The 22,094-nt window shown below is 58.1% G+C and overlaps 1 protein-coding gene across 1 annotated transcript in view; it reads right to left on the bottom strand.

Moving 5' to 3' along the window:
- The window catches only part of TNXB (tenascin XB), a 49,370-nt gene that overhangs the window by 19,472 nt on the left and 7,804 nt on the right, over positions 1–22,094 (bottom strand). Inside the window, exons 4-15 of the mRNA XM_081030955.1 lie at positions 20,252–22,090; positions 19,659–19,774; positions 14,972–15,128; positions 14,528–14,791; positions 11,463–11,831; positions 10,070–10,363; positions 8,685–8,975; positions 8,045–8,350; positions 5,925–6,254; positions 5,237–5,548; positions 2,386–2,691; positions 1,133–1,432 (exon numbers count right to left, since the gene is read on the bottom strand). Coding sequence (XP_080887081.1) covers positions 1,133–1,432; positions 2,386–2,691; positions 5,237–5,548; positions 5,925–6,254; positions 8,045–8,350; positions 8,685–8,975; positions 10,070–10,363; positions 11,463–11,831; positions 14,528–14,791; positions 14,972–15,128; positions 19,659–19,774; positions 20,252–22,090 — 4,884 coding nt within the window. The remainder of the gene's footprint in view (positions 1–1,132; positions 1,433–2,385; positions 2,692–5,236; positions 5,549–5,924; positions 6,255–8,044; positions 8,351–8,684; positions 8,976–10,069; positions 10,364–11,462; positions 11,832–14,527; positions 14,792–14,971; positions 15,129–19,658; positions 19,775–20,251; positions 22,091–22,094) is intronic.

The following is a 22,094-nucleotide window of genomic DNA, read 5'->3' as shown; positions in this document are numbered from 1 at the left end:
CCACCACCATCCCCAGTGGCCTGTGCCTCTGCCCACTTAAGCAATGTGGGAGGGGTCTTCAGTCCTGAGCCATCTCTGGGAAGATCCCTTAGCTTGCTGCCTACCTTCCTCATCTTGCTGTCCAGACCCTTCCCACTGCTTAGAGACTACTTCCCTAGCAGGGTGCAGCTTGTCACAGACTTGTGTATCTATTTCCTTTCACCAAGGAGCCCACTCTTTGATTTGACAGGCCCCTGGGGAAATCTGAGGGTCCTGAGGACATCAGAAGGGCCACAGGATCCCTGATGGGGACAGACAGAGCTGGGGAAGCATGGATATGATGAAGGCGACCCTCACAGGTCCTGCTGGAGGAGTGGGGGCTGCCTACATGTGAGTGGGGGGAGGGGAAAAGAAGGGGAGCTCAGACAGGTAAGAATGTGGTGTCTGCCCAAGGATCCATCCCGAGGCCTGAGAAGGAGCTAGCCAGAGTCTGTCCTGGACAGAGAGGGCGCTGACAGCATTGTTATTGCGACAGTTTTCTGGCAACAGGGGGCCCCCTGGGGCAGGGGCGGGCCTGGACTGAAACCCAGGAAAGGGGTACAGCTGGGCTGGACCCAACTGGGCAGCCAGCCCTGGGCTCCTGGAGTCCCCAGTTTCTGAGGCACCAAGAAAAGGACAGAGCAGGAAATGGGTCCCTTTGGGGAGGCAGATATGAGACTGGATGGACCTGAGCCAATAGGGTGAGAGTCAGAGGGGAGACAGCAAAACTCTCAGGAGACGATGGCTACACAGGGCTGAGGACCCACAAGCCCTAGGGAGGCAAGAAAGGCTCCTGGCTCCCTTCATCCCCTTTATCAGCACCCCAGTTTCCCATGTTCCACCTCCCAGGAAAGAATCTGAAGGGTCTTCCCCCATTCAACAGAAGCAGAAATTATGAGAGGGGAGGAAAAGTCAGCAGGGGAAACGGATCCAGGAACTGGGCCATGTTCCTGGTTCTCATCTGCCTTGGGCCACGTCAGGCAGTGTAGCTTTTCCAATGAAACAGAGTAAGTGGACAAAGGGTAGAGCTGGCAGAAGAGGGAGGAGATCAGGCAGTGTGAAGAAGGGTGGGAAAGCTGGCCCTCAGGCTCAGCTTCATGGGGGTCCCCCTCACCCGTCTTTGCCTCTACAGAGACTGGGCCGCGTCGTTTCCCATCCTGGATCCCAAACAGCAGGAACTTGTACTTCCTATTGGGCTCCAGGTTGGGGACAGTGACCTCGCGTTGGTCCGTGGCCACAGGTACCACCCGGGGCTGCCCATCTCTGTCCTTGTACTGGACCACGAAGGAGTCGAATTCCCCCTCGGGGACCATCCATGAGAGGGCCACGGAGTCCGAGGTCACGTCTGTCACTGTCAGCTCCGCCAGGAGCGGCTTCTGGGAGGACTCTGTGGCTGGGGCTGGCGGGAGGAGAGCTGGGATCGGGAAAGACAGAATGATGGCTGAGATCTCTGAAGGGAGAACTCCCCACTCACAGGGCCCCTGGGCTCCCAGGGCCTGAGGGGCCTCGAACTGAGATGGGAAATGGTTCCATTTTCACAGACCTCTAACTGAAATGTAGCGTTTCCTTCAGTGACAAACACAGGAAACCAACCACGGGTACCAGCAGTACCTGTGACTCTCACCAATAGGAATCACGGATGTTTTCACATCACCTTAGAACTACTGCAGAGACTTCAACATACTAATTACACTCTCACTACTTCCAAAGGTGGGTAGGTTATTGCACGTGCCACTTGTTATTTAATGAACAAATAAAAGAAGTCCCTGTATTACTAAATCATAAATTTGAACTTTAAAATATTCTGATAACTGTATATCGATATAATTGGTTTCCTTTGCAATCCTATGCATTTTATTTTATTCACCATGGCATGAAAATGGTGGAAACTTATACCCAGGAAGCCATGAGGGCAGCGAGGCCCTGGAAGCCAAAGGTGAGGAAATACAGTAGGGCCAGGGGGCTGAGTACCTCTAACAAGGGATTCAAGGAACGGGTGATGTTTAACCCCATTAGAATAATGCAGCACAGGGAGGTGGCAGTGTGTCACAGTAGGTTTGTAAAGAGAAGGGGAGGACACAGCCGCGGACAATCAGAGAGGGAGAGAGACAGAGACAGTCTGCTCTGGATTTGGGTCCAGTGAAAGGAAGACTGTGGTCTGGGGTGGGGGGGTGCGGTGGAGAGCAGATGGGGAATGGAGGGCAGGGAAGGTTCCAGCCCCGGGAGGAGCCAACGGCTCAGGGAAGAGACTAAGATGCCTGTGACCCCAGGAGGACCTGCAGAGCCCACTGAGGCAGGACCTGGGAGAGTTTGTGGGGTGGGGGACTGCATAACCAGGGATGGGGACTTCCTGGCCCCCTCACTCACCCGTCACGGCTACCACAGAGAGGGGGCCCACATGCCGCCCACCATGGAGCCCGTAGACGTTCATCTTGTATTTGCGCGCAGGCTCCAGGCCGGGTATGGTGGCCTCACGCTGGTCCGTGGCCACAGGTACCACCTGGGGCTGCCCATTCCTGTCCTTGTACTGGACCACGAAGGAGTCAAACTGGCCCTCCAGGACTGTCCACGCAAGGCCCACAGAGCTGGGGGTCACATCTGTCACTGTCAGCTCCCCCAGGCGTGGCTCCATCGGGGGCTCTGTGGCTGGAGGAATCTCTTCTGATTGTGGAGCTGAGACAGAGATGATGGGAGCTGTTAGGAAAAGCCCTTCTTTCTCTTGGTGGCAATTATGTCCATTGTTTTTGTGGTGCCTGCGAGGCCAGTCTGATGCAAAGCCACACTGCCTAGCAACATCTGTCTGGCCAACAGCCCTTCCCTAAGTCCCTGCCAGGATCTGGGGCTTAGCGGGAGCCATGTCAGCAGCATGGAAACCTGGGAAAGTGGCTCAACTCCATCTGTGTCTCAATGGCTCCGAGTCCCCCCTCCTCCCCCAGACTGTTTGCTCAGCGTCTTCCTTGGGTGCCTAATCGGTGTTTCAAAATCAACAGTCCAAAACCGAGCTCAGGGGCTCCCCCCACATCTGCTCTCTCCTCGGCCCCCTCACCTCTGCAAAACCACAGCTGTCTTCTAGTGTCTCCTGAGCCCCCTGCTACACCCCAGCCAAGCAGAGTAAGTCCAGTTGGCAGTACCTTCAGAAGCTGACCCTCTCCTCACCAACACTACCGCCGCCATTGCCAGGCACCAGCAGCTCTGGCTGGATGACAGGACAGTCTCCTGAATCACCTCCTTCTCCCACCCTCACTGCTTTTCTATCCTCCACTGTTAACACATCAGTCCAAGCTTGTTCCTGCCATGGCTCCCATCTCACTCAGAGCAAAAGCCAAGTCCTCACAATGGCGTCTGAGGCCCCACACCATCATCTCTCACATCACCCCCGACCCGGCTAAAACATTCCTTGTTGTCCACAGGTGTTCAGGAACCTTCCTTCTGCCCTGAGTGCACGCCCCCAGAGGCTGAGATGTCCCCTCCCCACTTCAGTCTTTGCTCCCAGGCCCTTTCCAGCCGCGTTCCCACCCACTCACCTATTGGGCTTTGCTTTCCCCCCAGCTCCTGTCACTGTCACATGCGGTACCGCTGACATATTAGTGCAACGCAGTACCTGTCTCCCTCTGCTAGAATGAGCCTGTCTCCCTTTGCTAGAATGAGCTCCACAGGCAGGAGCTCGGCCTTCGTCATTGCTGTTTCCCCTGCACCCAGCACTCATGGGTGCTCCACAATGTTTGTTAAATTAACGAGTGTTCTGCATGTCTGTGCTGGGAAAAGCCGAGCTCAGGACCCACTAGTCCCCATCACCCCAGAATGAGCTGAGTTGGGGAGACTTCTCATCAGTGGAAGTCTGGAAGGTGGTCCCAAGAGGCAACTGGATCTGGATCTGGAAGGTGGTCCCAAGAGGCAACTGGAGCAGAGTGATGGGGGGTTCCCAAGAGCTTATTTCTCTGGCTCCTGCGGAGAAGACTCGGTTCCAGACAGATAAAACATGCTTTAAAAGTGGGCTGGCTGCTGACGAGGCCTCAGGAAGACAGGAATGAGCCCGAGTGGGGAGGGCGGGGTGAGGCAGCTGAGAGGCGTCACCTCCATGTGTCTAACAGGTTCTAGATATAGGTGCTGGGATACGTATTGTATTTCATTGTCAGATTCCAAAACTCAGTTTTCCTCTCCTGTGCCTGACATAGCCCGTCCTTACCCAGGGACGAGAGCCAGGGCCTCCCAGTCTAGCGCGATGGCCAAGGACAGACCGAAGTCACCCTAGGAGAAACTGAAGCCGCAGGTTCTGGACCTGGCAGGAGCCTCCACCCTGCTACTCCAGGCCCACAGAACAGTAGCTCAGGGTGGCTTTCCCCTCTCCCTACTCTCAGCACTGACTGAAGAAAGAAAAGGATTCGGGAGTTGAAGGTTCTAGAAACTATGCCAACCACATCCCTGTGAGGTCAGGCTTCGTAAAAGGACAGAAACCTTGCTCAGGAAACCTATCTGTTCCTCAGCTTTTAAATCTGTAATCTTTCCCCTTATAGTAAAAATTGTTTTTCAAAATGTGTCTTTGTTCCAGTGAACAAAGGGGAAAACTCCCGTTGGTGTGGCCAAAGTGAGCAGGTCAGCTGGGGGTCCCAGAGGCCGCCTGGGACGCAGGTCCTTGTGCTCAGGCTCCGGGCAGGAGGTACCTGGTCTGGGTCCTTTACGGTGGGTGGCCGAGGTGGCCCTACACTTGGGCCTGGGAGGGAGGTGGGAGGGATGTCCTTCCTTGCTGTGAAATCATTCACTTTATGAGTGGTAAAGACAGCGTGCAGCTGCACGGATGAGGAGGCGAGGGTCTCATGCACGCTCTGACCATCTAAGTCGCTGAACCAGCCAAAGAGGACAGAGCAGACCTGAGTAAGGAGGGTCATGAGAATGACAGTGGCGAACACTCACAGCGCATTCACTCTGTGCCAGACCCTTTCCTAGAGCCCTATGTCGTTAACTCATTGAATCCCCATCACAGTTCTGAGGTGGGTGGTACAAACCTAATTTTTCAGATGAGGAAAGAGAGGCACAGAAAATTTAAAACTTGTTCACGGCTGTGGAGCTGAGTGGAGCCCAGCCCCTACGAACTGCTCTTTCTAAGTCTTCCCCAAGCAGGTGGGGCCACAGGGTTCCACTGAAGCAAGAGAGTAGTGGGCACAGGGAGGCTGGGGGCCATCTGTGGGAGGGAAACAAACCAGATCCCACCCCCACTCACCGGTCACACCCAAGGTGGACACGGGCCCCTCGCGCCGCCCCCCGTGCAGGCCATACAGGTTCATCTTGTACTTGCGCCCCGGCTCCAGGCCCTGCACGGTGACCTCGCTCTCCTCACCCCCGACGCGCACCACCTGGGGCCGCCCAGCACTGTCCTTGTACTGGACGGTGAAGGACTCGAAGTGGCCCTGGGGGACGGTCCAGGAGAGGCTCAGCGAGTCCGGGGAGGATCCTGTCACCATCAGCTCCCCCAGGACGGGCTCCTTGGGGGGCTCTGGGGCCTCCGTGAACCCCAGAGGCTCTTCCTCTGCAGCTGAGAAGACAGACAGACACAGAGAGGGTGAGGCAGGGTCCACGGACACGTCCTTGGTGTCGGGAACAAGGATGGAGAAGCCGTGGCCATGACTGGGGGCCCTGGAGTCGGTTCCGAGAAGTCCCTCCTTGGGCCTGGGTGGTCCTGCTCAACTGTCATCTCACAGACATGCCAGAGCCTCAGGGTCAGCTGTGGGGACCCAGGGCAGCACCTGCTCTGCCCAGGGGGACCCGATGGTCCTCGGGGATCACGGGGGGAGGCACAACGGGCTGCATGGCTCAGCCTCGAGCAGAGGGGCCCCTGCACCCCACTCCCCCATCACAGACAGTGCGATCCTCCTTAGGCTCCCACCCTGGGGCTTCCACCGTCCACTCACCTGTCACCCCGATGGCAGACACGGGGCCCTGGCGCTGGTCGCCACGGAAGCCGTACAGTTTCATTTTGTACTTGTGGTCTGGCTCCAGGCCTGAGATGGTGACCTCCTCCTTGTGTCCCGGCACCCGCATCGCCTTGGGCTGTCCGTCCCCGTTCTTGTACTGGACAAGGAAGTGGTCAAACTGTCCCTCGGGGACGGTCCAGGAGAGGCGCAGGGAGTTCGGGGAGGTTCCTGTCACCATTAGCTCCCCCAGGATGGGCTCCTCGGGGGGCTCTGGGGCCTCTGTGCTGGGTTCTGTGGGGAAGGTCTCCTCCATAACCTCCTGGTGGGCTGAGAAAAGAGATCAGGGGATACAGGTTAAAGGGTGACTTGCTTTGCCGGTGACATTAATCGTGACAGTCAGGTACATTCAACAAATATAGTCCTTAGGTTGTAGGCCTAGTGGTTTCTGTGACCTTTGTGTTAGCCATTCAGTGGCTCATCGATGGAGACAGGGCTGAGATGGGCCCCTATCCCCCATCACGTACCGCTGGCAGGACTGCACTGGTGCAGTGCAGGCTTCTGTGGGGGAGGGTCGCCCCGCATGTCTGAGAAAGGAGCTGAGATGGGAAGAGAGGAACCTTGAGGAATTCTCTACCGTGTTCACTGACAGTGCTGACCTCAGGAAAGTGAGGGGCACTCCTCCCTTCAGCTTCTGCCCGTTCCCAGGGCTTCCCAGCAGCCCTAGCAGGACAGGAGGTGGAATGTGCTCTGGCTAAGGTCTCCCCGGAAGCCCTGCCCCTCCCTCCACTTTATCCCTAAGGAATAAATTGCTAAGGCAGGGCTTCAGACCAAAGTGGGAGAAAGATTTGGGGGTGGAGTGGCGTGGCGTGCGTGGGGGAGGGCCCTGCTCTTCCCTGTTTGGGTCTGGAATGGTAGCCCTAGGCACCTACCCACCCTTTGCTGCAGGTACGTCTTTGCTGAGGTTCTATGGACCGGGGACACTGGTGCAAGGGCAGCCAGCCCTTCCGTGACCCGCTCCCGGGTCCATAGGGAACCACTTAGGGGACAGGAAATTGAGGAGGGAGCAGGCAAGAATGATAACCCAGGTGAGGATGGCCACCACACAGGCCCCAAGTGCTGCCTGCCACGGAGGCCACACAGGTTCATTTTATACTTCCGGTCAGATTCCAGGCCAGGGGTGACCTCATTCTCATCCCTCACGACGGGCACTGCTTGGGGCTTCCCCTGGGCATCCTTGTACTGGACCAGGAAGGAGGGAAAAAGGATACTAGGAAGCAGGAGAGTCAGGGAGCAATAGCAGCTCACTCTCAAACAGCAGTTTCAATGTGCCAGGCACTGTTCTGAGGGCTGTATGTATTCTAACAACTCTGCGAAGTAGTTACCATTCTTATCCCCATTTGACAGATGAGAAAGCTGAGGCACACAGAGGTTCAGTAACTTGCACACGGTCCCATAGATAGTAAATGGCAGAGCTGGGATTAAAATCCAGGCAGTTGGCTCCAGAGCCAGGCTCCCAACCATGATGCCACACAATCATGGAAATGGTGCTGGATGGGGAGACTGGACACGTGGAGGAACATGTGAGGGGCGCTGAAAGCAAGCCCTTTGCCCTGCTCCACGCTGGCTGGAGTCAGGGAGTCGAGAGGCTGGGAGGGGTCCCCTTCCTGCTGGACAGAGGCTGGGGAAACATGGTGTTCTTGTCCCTTGGATCTGTCAGCTCTGAATAGAGTGGCAATGGCATTAAGGTGTGGGCAGCAGGTGAGAGAAGCTTAGACACGACCATGGCCTAAGCCAGGTCACGGTAGGGAGAGAGGCCCAGCGAAAACCATGGGAGAGAACAGAGGCTGAGGACACCTGTGGGGAGGACAGCAGGGTGGAGGGACAATTCCAGTGGCTCGGAATGGGGAGATGGGCCTGTTCTGGGAGATGGAGAAGCAAGGCGGTGAAAGTTTCCGTAGGGCTGGTGGCTGCCTGAGAAGTCCTGGGACATGGGGAAGAAGGTGGAGGCTTTGGGAGAATTAGAGCTGAGAAAGCAGGTGCAGGGAGATGTGTAGAAGCCCTAGGCCAGGTCCCCAGGTCCTGTTCAGAGGACTTGGGCTGGCAGGGGAGGGACTCACCGGTGGTGGCCACCACAGACACGGGCCCCACTCGCTGCCTGCCGTGGAGGCCGTAGAGGTTCATCTTATACTTCCGGTGAGATTCCAGGCCAGGGACGGTGACCTCACGCTCACCCCCTGCAACGGGCACCGCCTGGGGCTGCCCCTGGGCATCCTTGTACTGGACCAGGAACGAGTCGAAGGTGCCCTGGGCCACCGTCCAGGACAGGCGCAGGGAATCTGGAGTCGAGCCAGCCACAGTCACTTCCCCCAGCAGCGGCTGCGCGGGGGGCTCTGGGTGGCGGGGCTCCTCTCTCTCCTCCGGGGCTGTAAATAAGAGGACCCAGCCAGGGATAAACTGGCAGCCTGAGATTGGGGTTTGGGGTTTGGACGGGTTGTCACACCTGGAAGGTCATATTCAATTAGTGTGAGTGCTGAGCTCCAGGGAAGTCTGGCACCACCAGGGTATGACATATCTCCTGGGCCTTGGGGAGTAGCTGGATGGGATGGACGGGGCCCAGCAGAGCAGGGGAGGCTGGCCGCCCCTCAGCCTGGGAGCGGGGCCAGCCGTCACGCTGGGAGGCCAAGCTGGTTCCTGGCTGAGGGCAAGTGTGTGGACGGCTGCGAGGGGTCACATGGGGCTTAGGTGGCTTCCACTCACCAGTCGTGCCGTCAGCCGTGAGGGGGCCATGCCGCTTCTTGTTGGCAATCCCAAACAGAGTGAACCTGTACTTGTGGTCAGGGTCCAGAGGGGAAATAATGACTGAGCGCTCTGGTCCTTCCATGGGTACCACCTGAGGCCGTCCATCCCTGTCCCTGTACTGGACCACAAAGGAGTCGAACTGGCCCTCGGGGACAGTCCAGGAGAGGTGCAGCGAGTGTGGGCTGGGATCTGTCACCCACAGCATTCCCAGGCGGGGTGGAGCTGCTGGGCTGGGATCCCTCTGGGGCACTAGGGAGAAGGAGTAGAAAGAAGGGAGGGACACAGGTCAAAGAGGGGACATCCATCTCCCACGTAGAAATGCTGTGTGAGGTTGTGCAGGTTGTTCACTGCACAAAAGTGCGAGGCTGAGACAGCACTGAGGGACTGTATCCAGCCAGCACTCTGCTTGCCACGCTGTGTACAATGGCGACAGGCTATGCCCACCTAGAAGAAGGGTGCTTTCTTCTAAATGTATGGATTAGTGTGGTCCTGACTCTATCCCCAGCCTGGAGAGGGGCTTGGGAGAGAAGGGAGCCCAGCCAGCTCTTTCCACATCTCCATGGCCAGGGAAGTGTTCCAGAGCAAGCTCTACTGCTTCCAGGCCTAACTACTAGGCTGGTTTCTCCTCCAAGAGATGGGAGCATGATACTTGGAGTGAATCAATGTGGGAGAGCCTCCCACACCTGTGCCCGGGCCCCCCTCTACCCTCCGCCTCTGCTCCCACCCTGTACCACCAGCCCTACTCCCTACCCTGTGCCATCAGCAGCGACACCAGCTCCTCCACCCTCCCTTTTTGCTTTCGATTCCCAACCCAGATTCCAAAAAGAGATGTCTGCACTGGTTGTAGTCATATCCTCACCTCCATCACCCTCCCAACCCACGTCCACCCTCCACAGCAACTCTCAGCAGGGTCAGTGGTGAGGTCGCCCTTGCTAAGTCCTGCGGACACTCTAGCCCTGAACCACTCCTACGGAATCTGACATGCCTAACTGCACCCTTCATTTTGGCATCCAGGACACCACTCTCTGAGGCTCTGCCCCTCTTCACAAGTGACCCCTCAGCTTCCCAGGTGCCCTGCTGTCCAGCCAGAGGAAACAGACATCGCTGCACCTACAGGGACACACTCCTGCCTTGCTCGCCATGGCTCCCTCTGTCTGCACTGCCCTCCTTACCCTCTCTAACCTGACCCTCCACTATTTTCCCTTCAGGATTGATCTCAGGCACCCCTGCCTCTAGGAAGCCTTCCTGGAGTTTCCAAAGCAGTTTCCCACAGCAGTGGGAAGACCCCCTCCAGGACCACGCAGAGGGCAGAGGCAGGGGTGTGCATGCCTGCTCTCACTTACCAGTCTTGGCTTCAGCCACTCGGGGGCCGTGCCTCTTCCTGCCCACAAGCCCATAGAGGACGAATTTGTACTTGCGGCCCATATCCAGGTTGGTGATGGGGGCAGAGCGCTGGGGCCCCTCCACTGGCACCACCTGGGGCCCATCCCTGTCCTTGTATTGGATCACAAAGGAGTCGAACGTGCCCTCGGGGACCGTCCAGTGCAGGAGCAGGGAGTTGGAAGTCACATCTGTCACGGTCAGCTCGCCCAGGCGTGGTGGGACCGAGGGCTTCCCAGGCTTTTCCTCATCCCTGTCTGGGGTGGTGGGGGCAAAGCAAAGCAGGAAGACTCAACCATTGCCTTGCCCTTGCCTCCGTCCCTCCTCTCTACCCACTGGCTCACTCCAGCCTGGACAGCTCCCTCCCTACCTCGAAGGTTCCATTTCCTCAGCCCTCAGGCCTCTGTGACCAGTCTTCTTGGGAAGGGGGCATTTCCCCCCTCAACCTCCGTTCTGAAGTGAGAGCTTTGGCCCTTCCCTTGTGACAGCTTCCCCACCCCTCACACAGGCCCCACTCCCTCTCCCCACCAGGGTTTATGGGAAAGTTTCAGGCCCCCATGGTTCTTCCTGAAAGTTTCGAAACTCCCCATTACTGCTCTAGAGCAGTCTGAAGACTCGAGTCCACCTGAACTTCTCTCTCTCCCTTGTCAGCCTCTCTGTCCTGGAGTTGCAGGGACAATCAGCTGCCCTGGTTCCATAGGGGGATCGGGAGGGAAATGTGAGAGCCGGGCACCCAGGCCCTGGCCTTCACTGGTTCTGCAGACCTTACCCGTCTATGAAGGACGGCTGTGGGGCTTCCTATGCCAAGAAACCTCCACCCCCAACAGAAACACTGGCTGAGAGGACCGTGGGGCACTGTCTACAGCATGCCAGGCTTTCTGGGTGGGGGGCAGCACCCTTGTGCCAGCCTGCCCAGTGACAGGGTGGTGGGGGCTGAAGGGAAGGGGAGGGGTAGAGGGTCAGCATCCTCAGGGCCAGAGGCCTTCCCACACCCACCCTGAGATCTATGGGGCAGAGGAATCAGCAGGATGTGGGGGCAGGACCCAGGGCCAAGAAAGCTACAGGGGCAGAGCCAGGGGCCTGCAGCCTCTCTTCTTGAATCCCTGTCCCAATCTCGGACTTTTCTCCTCCATCTTTTCCTGGAGTAGTCCCCAACCCGAACCACCCTATCATTCTTCTCAGACCTCCTCCATCCCTCTTGCCTCTGAACCCTCAACTCCTTTTCTCTCGTTTTCTCCCACCACTTCCACCGAAACACCAACCCTGCCCTTCAATCCTCATCCACCCCTGAAGTCCTGATGGCCCAGGCCCTCCCCCAACTTCAGGACCCTGGCTTGAACAGAATGCAGGATGTACCCATAATGCCTTGGTAGATGAGAGGGGCAGAAGGCTCGCCCGCTGGGGGCACCCCACGGAGTGACAGCTCATAGGGCATTCCAGGAGGAGGTGAGGGCACCAGAGCCTGGCGGACGTCCCCTGGCAGTAATTCCTCGTGGGTCCCTGACCCATCAGGCACCCGTAGGTGCAGCTGGAAGTGGGCAAAGGTGTCAGGCTGGGCTGTCCAGACCACGCGCAGGTGCCCTGTCTTGTCTTTGCCCAGCACCCTCAATTCTCCCAGCTCCTGGGGGCGCTGCTGCAGGCCAGGGGCCTGAGCCCCTTGAGTCGTCGAAGGGCCCGACGGAGGAGGCTCATCAGTGGCCTCCAAGAGGCCCAAGAGGGAGGACCCTAGGAAGAGCAGGGCGAGAAAAACAGGAGAGTAGAATATGAGGGCCAGAAAGGGACCCCAGCCCCCAGGTTCTGTTCAAGCCTCTAAAAGCCTACAGCCCTCCCTTTTCTGTTCCTGGGTCCACCCGGGACCACCTCATCCTCACAAAGGTCTGCCTGGTCCTTCAAACACTCTTGTCCACCACACCTGAACGTACAGGCCTGCAGGTAATAAATGAAATAAATAAAGCCTGCCATCCCACCCCCACAGGACTCCTTTGACCTCCAGCCCTCAGACTTCCATGTCCCTTCCCACACGTATCTCCCACCCCACTGGGTGGTGGTCGTGGTTTCCATTAGTGCTGCAGTGAGAAGCCTGGAAGAAAGGAGCATAAGGTGGTGTTAGGGAAGGAGGATGCAAGAGAATGGGTAGTGAGAGGAGAGGGAAAGAGGGGGACGTCCAGCTCAGGTGGCATCTGGGCCCTATGGAGGAAGAAGAGGTCCACAATCCCCCAGCCATGGTAGCCACAAAGCACCCCTTCCTGAGCCCGGATATCTTCCTGTGGGAGAGACCAGCATGAAGTGAGGCAGGAGATCTGGAAAGGCAGCTCAAGAAGCAGTGGTTCCCCCTCACATCCACATGCTGCCTGATCAAGGCCACCCCCACGCAGTTTCAATGTATCCCTTTGAGGTCAAAGCCAAATTGTGGAATAGTAACCACTGACCACAGTCTCCAGCGGCCCTCACCACAGTGAGTCAGAGCGGGGAACCTCTGGTATCACTCCTACCCTCTCCCACCCAAAGTGCTCCAGTGAGTGTGCAGTCACTCCCTCTCCCACCAAATGCCCCTTCTGTCGCCTAGAGCAACAATCCTGGCAGAAGTGCCTTGGGAACCCCAGTGAAAAGTAGGGAACCTCAAGACCAGGTCTGGTTGGCCTTGGGTATCTATCTGCCAGGACCCTGGCGGTGAGGTGGTTCTAGAAACACAGGAAAGTGTGCTTTGCTGTGGGGTCCCTGGAGCCGTCCAGACCCCACAGCAAAAGGACAGGGTAGGGCTTGAAGGCGGAAGGGTGTGGTGGCGGTGAGTCTGAGCAGTGAGCAGTGGGAGGCAGGGAGGGGTGCAGACTCCCAATGGCAGGTGAGCCTGGGCTGGGGATGGGTGTTCCGGAGCCCGAGCGCACGCTACCTGTGGTGGTGATGAAGGCGTAGGACTTGGAGGTCTGCCCTGCCCGCACCCCGTGGACCTCCACATGGTAGGTCGTGCCAGGCCTGAGGTCGGGTATGCTGACCGTGCGCGCGGTGCCAGGCACGGTCAGCTCCCCGCGGGGGCCCTCTGCGGGCGGCTGGGGCTGCCAGCGCAGCACCACGCGCTCGAAGTGGCCGCGGAGCCCATCGAGGGACACGAGCAGTGCGCCATCAGCGGAACTGCCCAGCACCTCGGGCTTGGGGTGGCGGGGTGCAGCCACCCCACCGACGCCTTCGGGAGAGAGGCCGTAGATGCCCTGGTTGGAGTCGCGCTTCCAGGTGCCCGAGTCGGGGCTGGGGGTCGGGTGGGGGCGACCCGGCGGGGGTGAGGGGGAGCCGGCGGGGGCGGCCGCCAGACGCCGCTGCAAGTATTCGTGGATGCGGCGCGCCACCGACGTGTAGGTCTGGTTGGCCCGCAGTGGGTAGCGGTGAGCCCGCAGGTGGCGCTCCAGGTCCTGCACCGTGCCGCGGAAGCGGCCCAGCTCGGCGGTCAGGTTGCCCCACGGCCGCCGAGAGGGCTGGAGCAGGCTAGGCCCAGGCCGAGACTCCTCCTGGCCCTCCTCCGCAGGCCGAGGGGGCCGAGCAGGCCGAGCCGGCCGCGGGGGCCGAGGGGCCGGGGCCGGCGGAGGACGGGGTCTGGGGGGCGGGGCTGGGGGGTGCACCTCCGGGTAACTGTAGTGGCCTGGTGCTGCCGGGGGCAAAAAAGGGGGAGGAGAAGGGCAGGTCAGTGGCAGCACCCCCATCCCCACACTCCTCCCACAGCAGTCCCTTCTCCATCCCTCCCACTGGAGCCAGAGGCCTCATCCATGTGCCCCAGCCCCACCTGGAAAGAGAACCGAGAAAAAAGAGTCAATGTCTCAGGAGCCCCTCACCCCCTGGCCCTCCAAAACCGCCACTGTTGGCGCCCTAGAAAGAAGAGAAAAGCCAGCGGGTGGGGCCCTGCATCTGAAGGAGAGAAAGGGAAGTGGGAGGACAGGATGTGAGCTATAGCGAAGTGGGTGTCCCTCTGTCACAGGCAAAGAAAAGAAAGATCCAGGCATCTGTTAAGAGACCTTGAGGTTAGTGGAAAACTGCTGCCATGAGACCTAACTCCCCAAAACCCAAATCCTAAAGTCAACAGAAGTGCTGGTCTCTGAATGGCCTAATTCCAGTCCCTGTAAGATCTGACCCCTGATTGTCAGCACGAGGGTTGTCCCCCACCTGCGTGGATTGGACAGCATCTCCTATTCACTGCTTTCTCTGGGCAGCTCTTCCCATACTCCATCCAGCGGGCAGCATTCCTATAGGAAGTGCCTGAGGGCTCTGTCTCCCCAGTGCCCTTGGTACAAAACAAGGCCCCCAGCAGGTGCTGTGGGACTGCCACACACCCTGCCAAGTGTATTCAGAAGCGCCTGTGAGCCCTGTGTGGGTTCCCAAGGCAAGGGCTCCTACGTCAGGAAGCAGGCCTGTCCCCGAGCCCTGGGTGGCCATACCTGTGCTGGCCCTGACAGAAGCCGGGTAGCTCACTGCCCGGCCACGCTCCGCAGTGACAGTCACCACATACTCCACGCCTGGCATCAGGCCAGTCAGCACCGTCCCGTCTGCCTCAGAGGGCACTACCAGCCGCACCCGCTGGTTGCCAGCACTGACGTAGGACACCACAAATTGGTCCACCTCGGCCTGGGGGCGCAGCCAGCTGAGCTCCAGTGTGGTTGGAGTCACAGCCACGACCCTGAGGTCCTGAGGGCCATCGATCACTAGTTGGAATAGAGAGAGGAAGGATCAGTCGGGAGGCTGGTTCTTTAGTCACCAACTTTGCCTCTAAGATCCTGGCCCCACCCAACCCCTCCCCTCTGCCTTCCTGGAAGGCAGATTCCTCCCTCCCCCTCACGTCCAGATCTCCACTCAGGCCCCGGCCCCACAGCGCCGGCTCTCACTGGTGGTGATGGTCTTGGAGGCAGGAGGGCCCCAGTTAGTCCCTCGAAGGGCGCGGACGGTGACCTCGTACTCCTGACCAGGGGCCAGTCCTCTCTGGTCATAGGCTGAGGCAGAGCTGGGCACCCGCGCCATGAATGGGGGGCTCGCCCCATGCGTCTGCAAGAGAGACAGCACCAGGTGGATCAGGGCTGGCGCTCCTGCCCTGCTGCTCAGTCCCCCTGTACTCCCGTCGCCAATTCCAGGCAGTGTCAACCCAGGACTGTGTAGAACTTGGCCCCGTACAGCTGGGGAGCATGGGTGGTGACAGTAAACGTGCTAGAACACTTACTCCATGCCAGCTACTGTTTAAGGCAATTTATGTAATAAACTCACGTAATCCTCATACAAACCTTATCAGGCAGGTCGTATTCCCACTGGACAGATGAGGAAACTGAGGTACAAAAGAATGAAAAGTATCTTGCCCAAGGTCACCAACATCAAACGTGGCAGGGATTTAAACCCAGGCAGTGTGACCTCAGAGTCCCCTCTCATGGGCACTATCTTTTAGCCCGTTCGTCAGCTATCTGCCAGAACTCTCCCGAACACAGCCGGTCTCTCCCGCTGGCTGCACCCCCAGCCCGACCTCCTTAGCAGGACAAAGCTTCTCCTCCGCTTACTCCCGTCAGACAGATGAAGTAGATGCCCCTTCAAGCCTCACTTCCTCCTTAAAGCACCGCGCAGGCCTGAGCCTCCCCACGACAGCTGCCCCTGGCTGTGTAATCTGGGTGTGACCTATGGCATGACATTGCCCTTTAGGCATTTTTCCTGTCTCCTCAGCAGGGTTGTGGGCCCCTCAAAAAAAGGCCCATCTGCTCAGAGTTTCACAAATTTGTTTCCCAGTTTCATACCTGGCACCATGCTAGGCATTGGTGGCACAAAAATAAAAGATCCGGTCCCTGGTCTCAGATAGCTCACGCTCTGGTAGCTAAACGTATGGTCACGTCTTAGGTTTTATTAGCTCCCTACCCAAATCTCTATGTGTAGTACATAACTGTGAGAAAACAACCCTCCTCCAAGTGTGCAAGTAAGGTACTATGATTATTTGTGGTGACCCCAGGAAATCTGCTAGCCCCTGCTAACGCCGGGTTCTCCTAGAGTGCCAGCCGCTGGGGGGACAGGAAGAACTAGACATCCATCCAACAGCACATTTCACTGGGCTGTCTGTCCAGCTAGTACAGCTTCTAAGGACGCTCTGTTCTGCTTAGCTATGTTGGCAGTGATGGGGATACCTGCATTCAGCCAAGTAGGATTGGAAATTTCAAAAGGTACTCTCCTAAACCAAGAGAATGGGTGGGGAAATCAACACAGCAAACACCAAAGTATAAAAACAGATGAGAGGCCACATAGAGATTTCTGGGTTGAGGATGAATAAAGCTTTGTCCGAGTTTTCTTGGCTGAAAAGGTACCCTGGGCACATATGACCCCTGTCCTTCGCACCTCCTACTCTCCCTGCCCGAGGGTACCCCAGCCCGGGAGGCCTCGGGTTAGCCTCAGCTCAAGGCCTCCCAAGTCCTCCTCCTCCCCACTTACTCTCTCTGTTCCCCCAACCCACCACACACACACACACATACACACACACCTTCGGTGCTCCCTGATCATGTCTGGTCCTTTCAGGAAGACAAGCCCAGTCCAAGGTCTCCTTCTCCCTTCAGACCACCTACATGAACCTTTTACACACCTCTTTGTCCCTCCTGAGATCCATTTGAGAACAGTCCCCTGAAGGTCCCACCATCAGCACCATCTGGCTGGTCTGAGGCAGGCTCCCTAGTGAAATGCTGGCAGCTGGCTCTGCGCCTTGGTGAAAGCTTGGCTGCTTCACTGATTGTTACCTGGCGAGTTTCTAATCCCACTCTCAGTATCAACCTTGTGGCCCCAGGTGGGGGACTCCACCTTGGCTGGTCCCTGGAGCTTACCATACCCCTCAGGCCCCTTTTCAGATCAGACCCAAACACAAACTTTTCTGAGGCTGCAAGTGTCCCAATGAACAGTTTCTTGTGTCTTTCTTTCTTGTGTCCCAATGAACAGTTGGTGTAGCCCTGGTTTGCAGGCTGTAGAATGCATCCAGACAAGGAATACCTGAACCTCTCTCTGTTCAGGGTCTCACCTCCCTCAGTTTCCTCACGCTTTCTCTCACATTCATAGAGGAGTTAGCATTTTGCAAAATAGCAACATTACTTAATTAAGTTAGCAGCCCTTAGTCTTGGGGTGTGTCAGAATCACCTGGAGGGCGGTTATTGGGCTTCACCCCGCAGAGGTTCGGATTCATTCGATCTGGGGACAGAATCCAAAATTTGCATGTCTAACAAGCTCCCAGGTGGCACTAATGCAGCAGATCCAGGGCACACACTCTGAGAACCACCGGGTCAGAGCAACATGCCACGCATGCAGAGAGAAGGAGAATTGTTCCTCTCTGGTGTTCTGAAAATCATTCCAATAATTAAGTGTGTCCCTTGGCTGGGAAAAGCAGAGTCTGGGCTTCGACAGAGAAGTGTTTCCGGATAAGGTAGAGACAGGCTTCTAGGAAGATGGCAGTGGCCAAAGGACAGCCAGCTACTGAATATATTTTGTGCCAACAGAAGTGGACAGAGAGCACTGGCCAGGGCAAGAGGCACAATTCCAGGGGCAGCCAGAGAAAGTGTAGAAAGCATAGTCTGAAGGCCAGTAGCACAAGCTGATGTGGAATCCAACTGGGGTGTCTACGGACCAATCTTACAGGAGCATTTTTCACAGCTGGGCTCAGAGAGAACCCAGAATGTGACAGAGGCCGATACCCAGACCAGAGCAGATGAGCTGACAGCATAGCCAAGCCGGGCACAGGCCAGCTCGACACCATCAGCCCCATGGTGAGGGAGGAAGCCTAAGGCTTCGGCTAGGAAGCTGCACCTCTTGAGAACACCCAAGGCTGGGCTCATACTTAAGAGCAGGAGACAGTGCTGCCCTTCAAGCTCCTTCCATCCATCTCAAGTGTTTATTTTAATTCCACTTTCCCTGAAGTTTCTTTGGAAAGTTCCTTTTAAAAGTCCCACCCTCTCAAGATTAGAACTATGTAAATAATATACACAGAGAAGAAGAGAGTGGGAGAAACACTTTAAAATGTTCACAGTGTTTGTTTTAATGTGAAGCAGCCAAGAATTATTTGTTTTTTTCTAGTTGCCAAATTCTTGTCTTGTGATTAAACTATTTTTATAACAACAAAAAAATTTTTTTTAAAACAGAAGAAAAAAAATCCAAGCTGTCTTTGTTGTACAGCAAAGTGGGGATTTCTGCTTCTGCTTCTTTCAGGGAGTGAGGAGAAACAACATGGCGGGGGTCTGACGGGGGAATAATTAGAAGACTTAGAATAACGAGGCCAGTTGAGTGGCGATGACAGCCAGTACCTCTGAGCTGCCCCTTCTGTCCTAGAGCCTTCCCAGGGTTTAGGCCTGGGAGTTATTTTTTTTCCCCAAAGTCTGAGCTGGTCAGAGAGATGAAGGTGACATGGCCAACCCGCCCTGGCCATTTCTGGGATGATGCAGGAAAACATGAATTGGACAGTAGAAATGTCAGATGATTTGGAGCTGGAAGACTAAATACATCAGAAAAGCCCAATCTGCACAAAGAGAAAGGTCTCTCTAATGAGAGACCACAAGGCTTTGTCCTTAGGGTGCCCCCCAAGTATTTTAAGAGCGAGTTGGAAGGAGATAGAGAAAGGATGCTTTGCAATGCACTGACGCCATAGAGGCGGGAGAACCACTTCACAGACTCAGAATTATTGCCGTAGCCTGGACAGCTTGGCCGAAACCAAAAAAGATAACATTGGACAGAGCCAACTGCAAAGCCCTATATTTAGGCTTAAAAAAAGGGTATATAGTTGAATGCTATCTTTTTTCCTTCCTTCTTTTCTTCTCTCTTTTTCCCTTATTTGTCTCTGTTTTCTAGTTTCTACACTAAGCCTACATGACTTTTATAATAAAAAGCTATTTAAAAAAAACAAATATGATCAAAACAGCTGACAGTTTGTGTGACCACAATTAATATATGCAAACTCTGAGAAAAGTGCCAGTCTTCAGAGTCAGCCAGGTGAATGATGGAGTTCCTTTCTGCGCCCACGTTCTGGGGTCACATGCAGAAAGCAGAAGGCACTAGAAGAGGGAAATCTGGAAGTGAAGGATTCAAGAACAAAGCCCTAGGGAAGAGGGGTGGAAGATCCAGTGGGCTTTGCCTGTGAGAATGAAGGGGTGACGTGACGGCTGACGTCTGCAAATCCCTTAAAGCCTGTGGTGTAGGATGCAGGAGAAGCAAAAGAATACTCTGACTGTTGGTGAAGGTGCAGCGAGGGCTACTGGATGGACATCGGAATGGGGCAGATTTGGACTCAGCAACAACAAAAAGAACTAACAGTGATGACCAAGAAAGGACTGGACAGCCTCAGGAAGTACTGAGCTCCCGGTCATCAGAGGTGTTCCAGCAGCAAGGGGCCAAAGCTTGCTGGAGATGCTACAGAGGCCTGCAGCGCCCCCTGTGGGGCAGGGTGAGAAGGCCTTGACAGCAGCGTCAGGAACCCAGACATGTGGACTCAACTACTGGTCACCGGGAAGGCCCTGCATGTGGTGAGCACCCCCTCCCCGGTCCTACGCACTCAGCCCCCTCCTGCAGCATGGCTCTCACCGTGGGGATGAACTGAATTTCATAAGCGTCCACAGGGCCGGGAGCCCGGGTCCACTCTGTCCGCACTGTCGTCTCCTCCAGTAGGTGCATCCTTATGCCCTCGATGGCTGGCACCTCTGCCCAAGAGAACGGATATGGGAAGCTGGGTTAGCCCACGGCAGCCCCCACCCCCACCCCCACCATCACAGGCCGCCCTCCTCGGGCCACACTCGGACATCTACCCCCGTTCCCACTGTGCTCTGAGGGTGGGGCAAAGCGAGCAGAGGTCTGCACAGGCCCTGGGGATTCTTCACCTTCCCACAGCTCTAAGAACACAGAATCTCCCTAAAAGCAACCAAAGGTCTGATGGTCCAACCTGCTCATGAGACCATCAGAGATCTGAAAGCAGGTCCTGCCTGCCGTCGTGCGCCCAAGGCTCTGCGGCCCCAGGTGGACTCTGACTCCCTGGCCCCGCTGACTGCCCACTCCCCTCACACGTCACCTTCCTCCACTCTTCCTCCAGGTCCCTGGGGTCCTAGGCCTCCAGCGGGGGCCTTCCCACCGGCTCGGATGCCCGGTCCCTGACAGCATACTGGGAAAGACTGCCCGCTCACCTTCTCCACAGTCCTCCCCTGCATAGCCGGCTTGGCAGGCGCAGCGGCCCTCAACACACTGTCCTCGGCCGAGGCAGTCCCCAGGGCACGTCTGGATGGCGCAGTCTGGGCCTCTGAAGCCGTCCACGCACACACACCGGCCTGCTCGGCACAGTTCCCGGGGCCCGCAGCCCCCCGGGCAGGCGCTGGCGGGGGGCTCCTCCTGCCCACAGTCCTCGCCGCTGTAGCCCGCACGGCACACGCACGCTCCCTGCACACAGCGCCCTCGGCCCCGGCAGTCGGCGGGGCAGGTGCGGGTGGCGCAGGCGGGTCCGGTGTAGCCTGGGTCGCACACACAGCGTCCATCCTCGCAGCGGCCGCGCCCGTGGCAGTTGGAGGGGCAGGTACGGAGGGCACAGTCCTCGCCCACGTAGCCCTCCCAACAGGTACACACGCCGTCCTGGCACACGCCGCGCTGGCTGCAGTCGCGCGGGCATCGCCTCACGCCGCAGTCGTCGCCCGAGTAGCCGCCGTCGCACACGCAGCGCCCGTCCAGGCACCGGCCGCGGCCTCGGCAGCTTCCCGGGCAGCCGCGCACGCCGCAGTCCTCTCCCTCGTAGCCTGGGTCGCACGCGCACACGCCGTCCTCGCAGCGGCCGCGACCGCGGCAGTCCCCGGGGCACCGACGGCTGCCGCAGTCCTCTCCCGTGAAGCCCGGGTTGCACACGCAGCGGCCGTCCACGCAGCGCCCGCGCCCACGACAGTCGCCAGGGCAGGCCCGCGTGCCGCAGTCCCGGCCAGTATACCCCGGCCAACACACGCAGCGGCCACTCTCGCAACGGCCCCGGCCGCGACAGTCTTCAGGACAGCTGCGCACGCCGCAGTCCTCGCCGCTGTAGCCCGCGTTGCACACGCACACGCCGTTCTCGCAGCGCCCGCGGCCCCGACAGTCGCGCGGGCAGGCGCGCGCGCCGCAGTCCGGCCCCGTGTACCCCGGCCAGCACACGCAGCGCCCGTCCTCGCAGTGGCCCCTTTGGTTGCAGTCGCCGGGGCAGCTGCGCACGCCGCAATCGTCCCCGCTGTAGCCCGCGTCGCAGATGCATTCGCCGTCCTCGCAGCGCCCGCGGCCCCGGCAGTCGCGTGGACACGTCCGTGTGCTGCAGTCCTCGCCCGCGTACCCGGGCCAGCACACGCAGCGGCCATCCACGCAGCGCCCACCCTCCCCACAGTCCCACGGGCAGCCCCGCGAGCTGCAGTCTTCGCCAGCATAGCCAGGGTCACAGACGCAGCGCCCGTCCTCACAGCGCCCCTTCTGGCTGCAGCCCCGGGGGCAGCTCCTCACTCCACAGTCCTCGCCAGTGTAGCCGGGGTTGCACACGCAGCGCCCATTTACGCAGCGCCCCTTCTGGCTGCAGCCTCGAGGGCAGCTCCTCACCCCACAGTCTTCGCCAGTGTAGCCGGGGTCGCACACGCAGCGCCCGTCCTCGCAGCGTCCCCTCCGGCTGCAGCCTCGAGGGCAGGAGCGCAGGCTGCAGTCGTCGCCTGAGAAGCCGGTCCGGCACACGCACACGCCCTGCACGCAGCGCCCCCGGCCGTGGCAGTCCCCGGGGCAGGAGGGCCAGCCACAGCTGGGGCCGGTGTAGCCAGGGAAGCACACGCAGCGACCAAGGACACAGCGCCCCTGATCGTTACAGTCATCTGGGCAGGACCCCAAAGCTGAGGGTGGGGAGGAAGGGGGCACCCCAGCGTCTGCGGGGTCGGAGCATGTGGGCCCATCCCAGCCTGGCTCGCAGGAGCAGGCGCAGCGGCTCAGGTCAAACACACCATGGAGACTGCAGAGACTGCGAATATCTGTCTGGCCTGG

This window comes from Rhinolophus hipposideros, assembly GCF_964194185.1.
Source record: "Rhinolophus hipposideros genome assembly, chromosome: 3".
Classification (NCBI taxonomy): domain Eukaryota; kingdom Metazoa; phylum Chordata; class Mammalia; order Chiroptera; family Rhinolophidae; genus Rhinolophus; species Rhinolophus hipposideros.
This window is presented reverse-complemented; position numbering and strand designations above follow the sequence as displayed.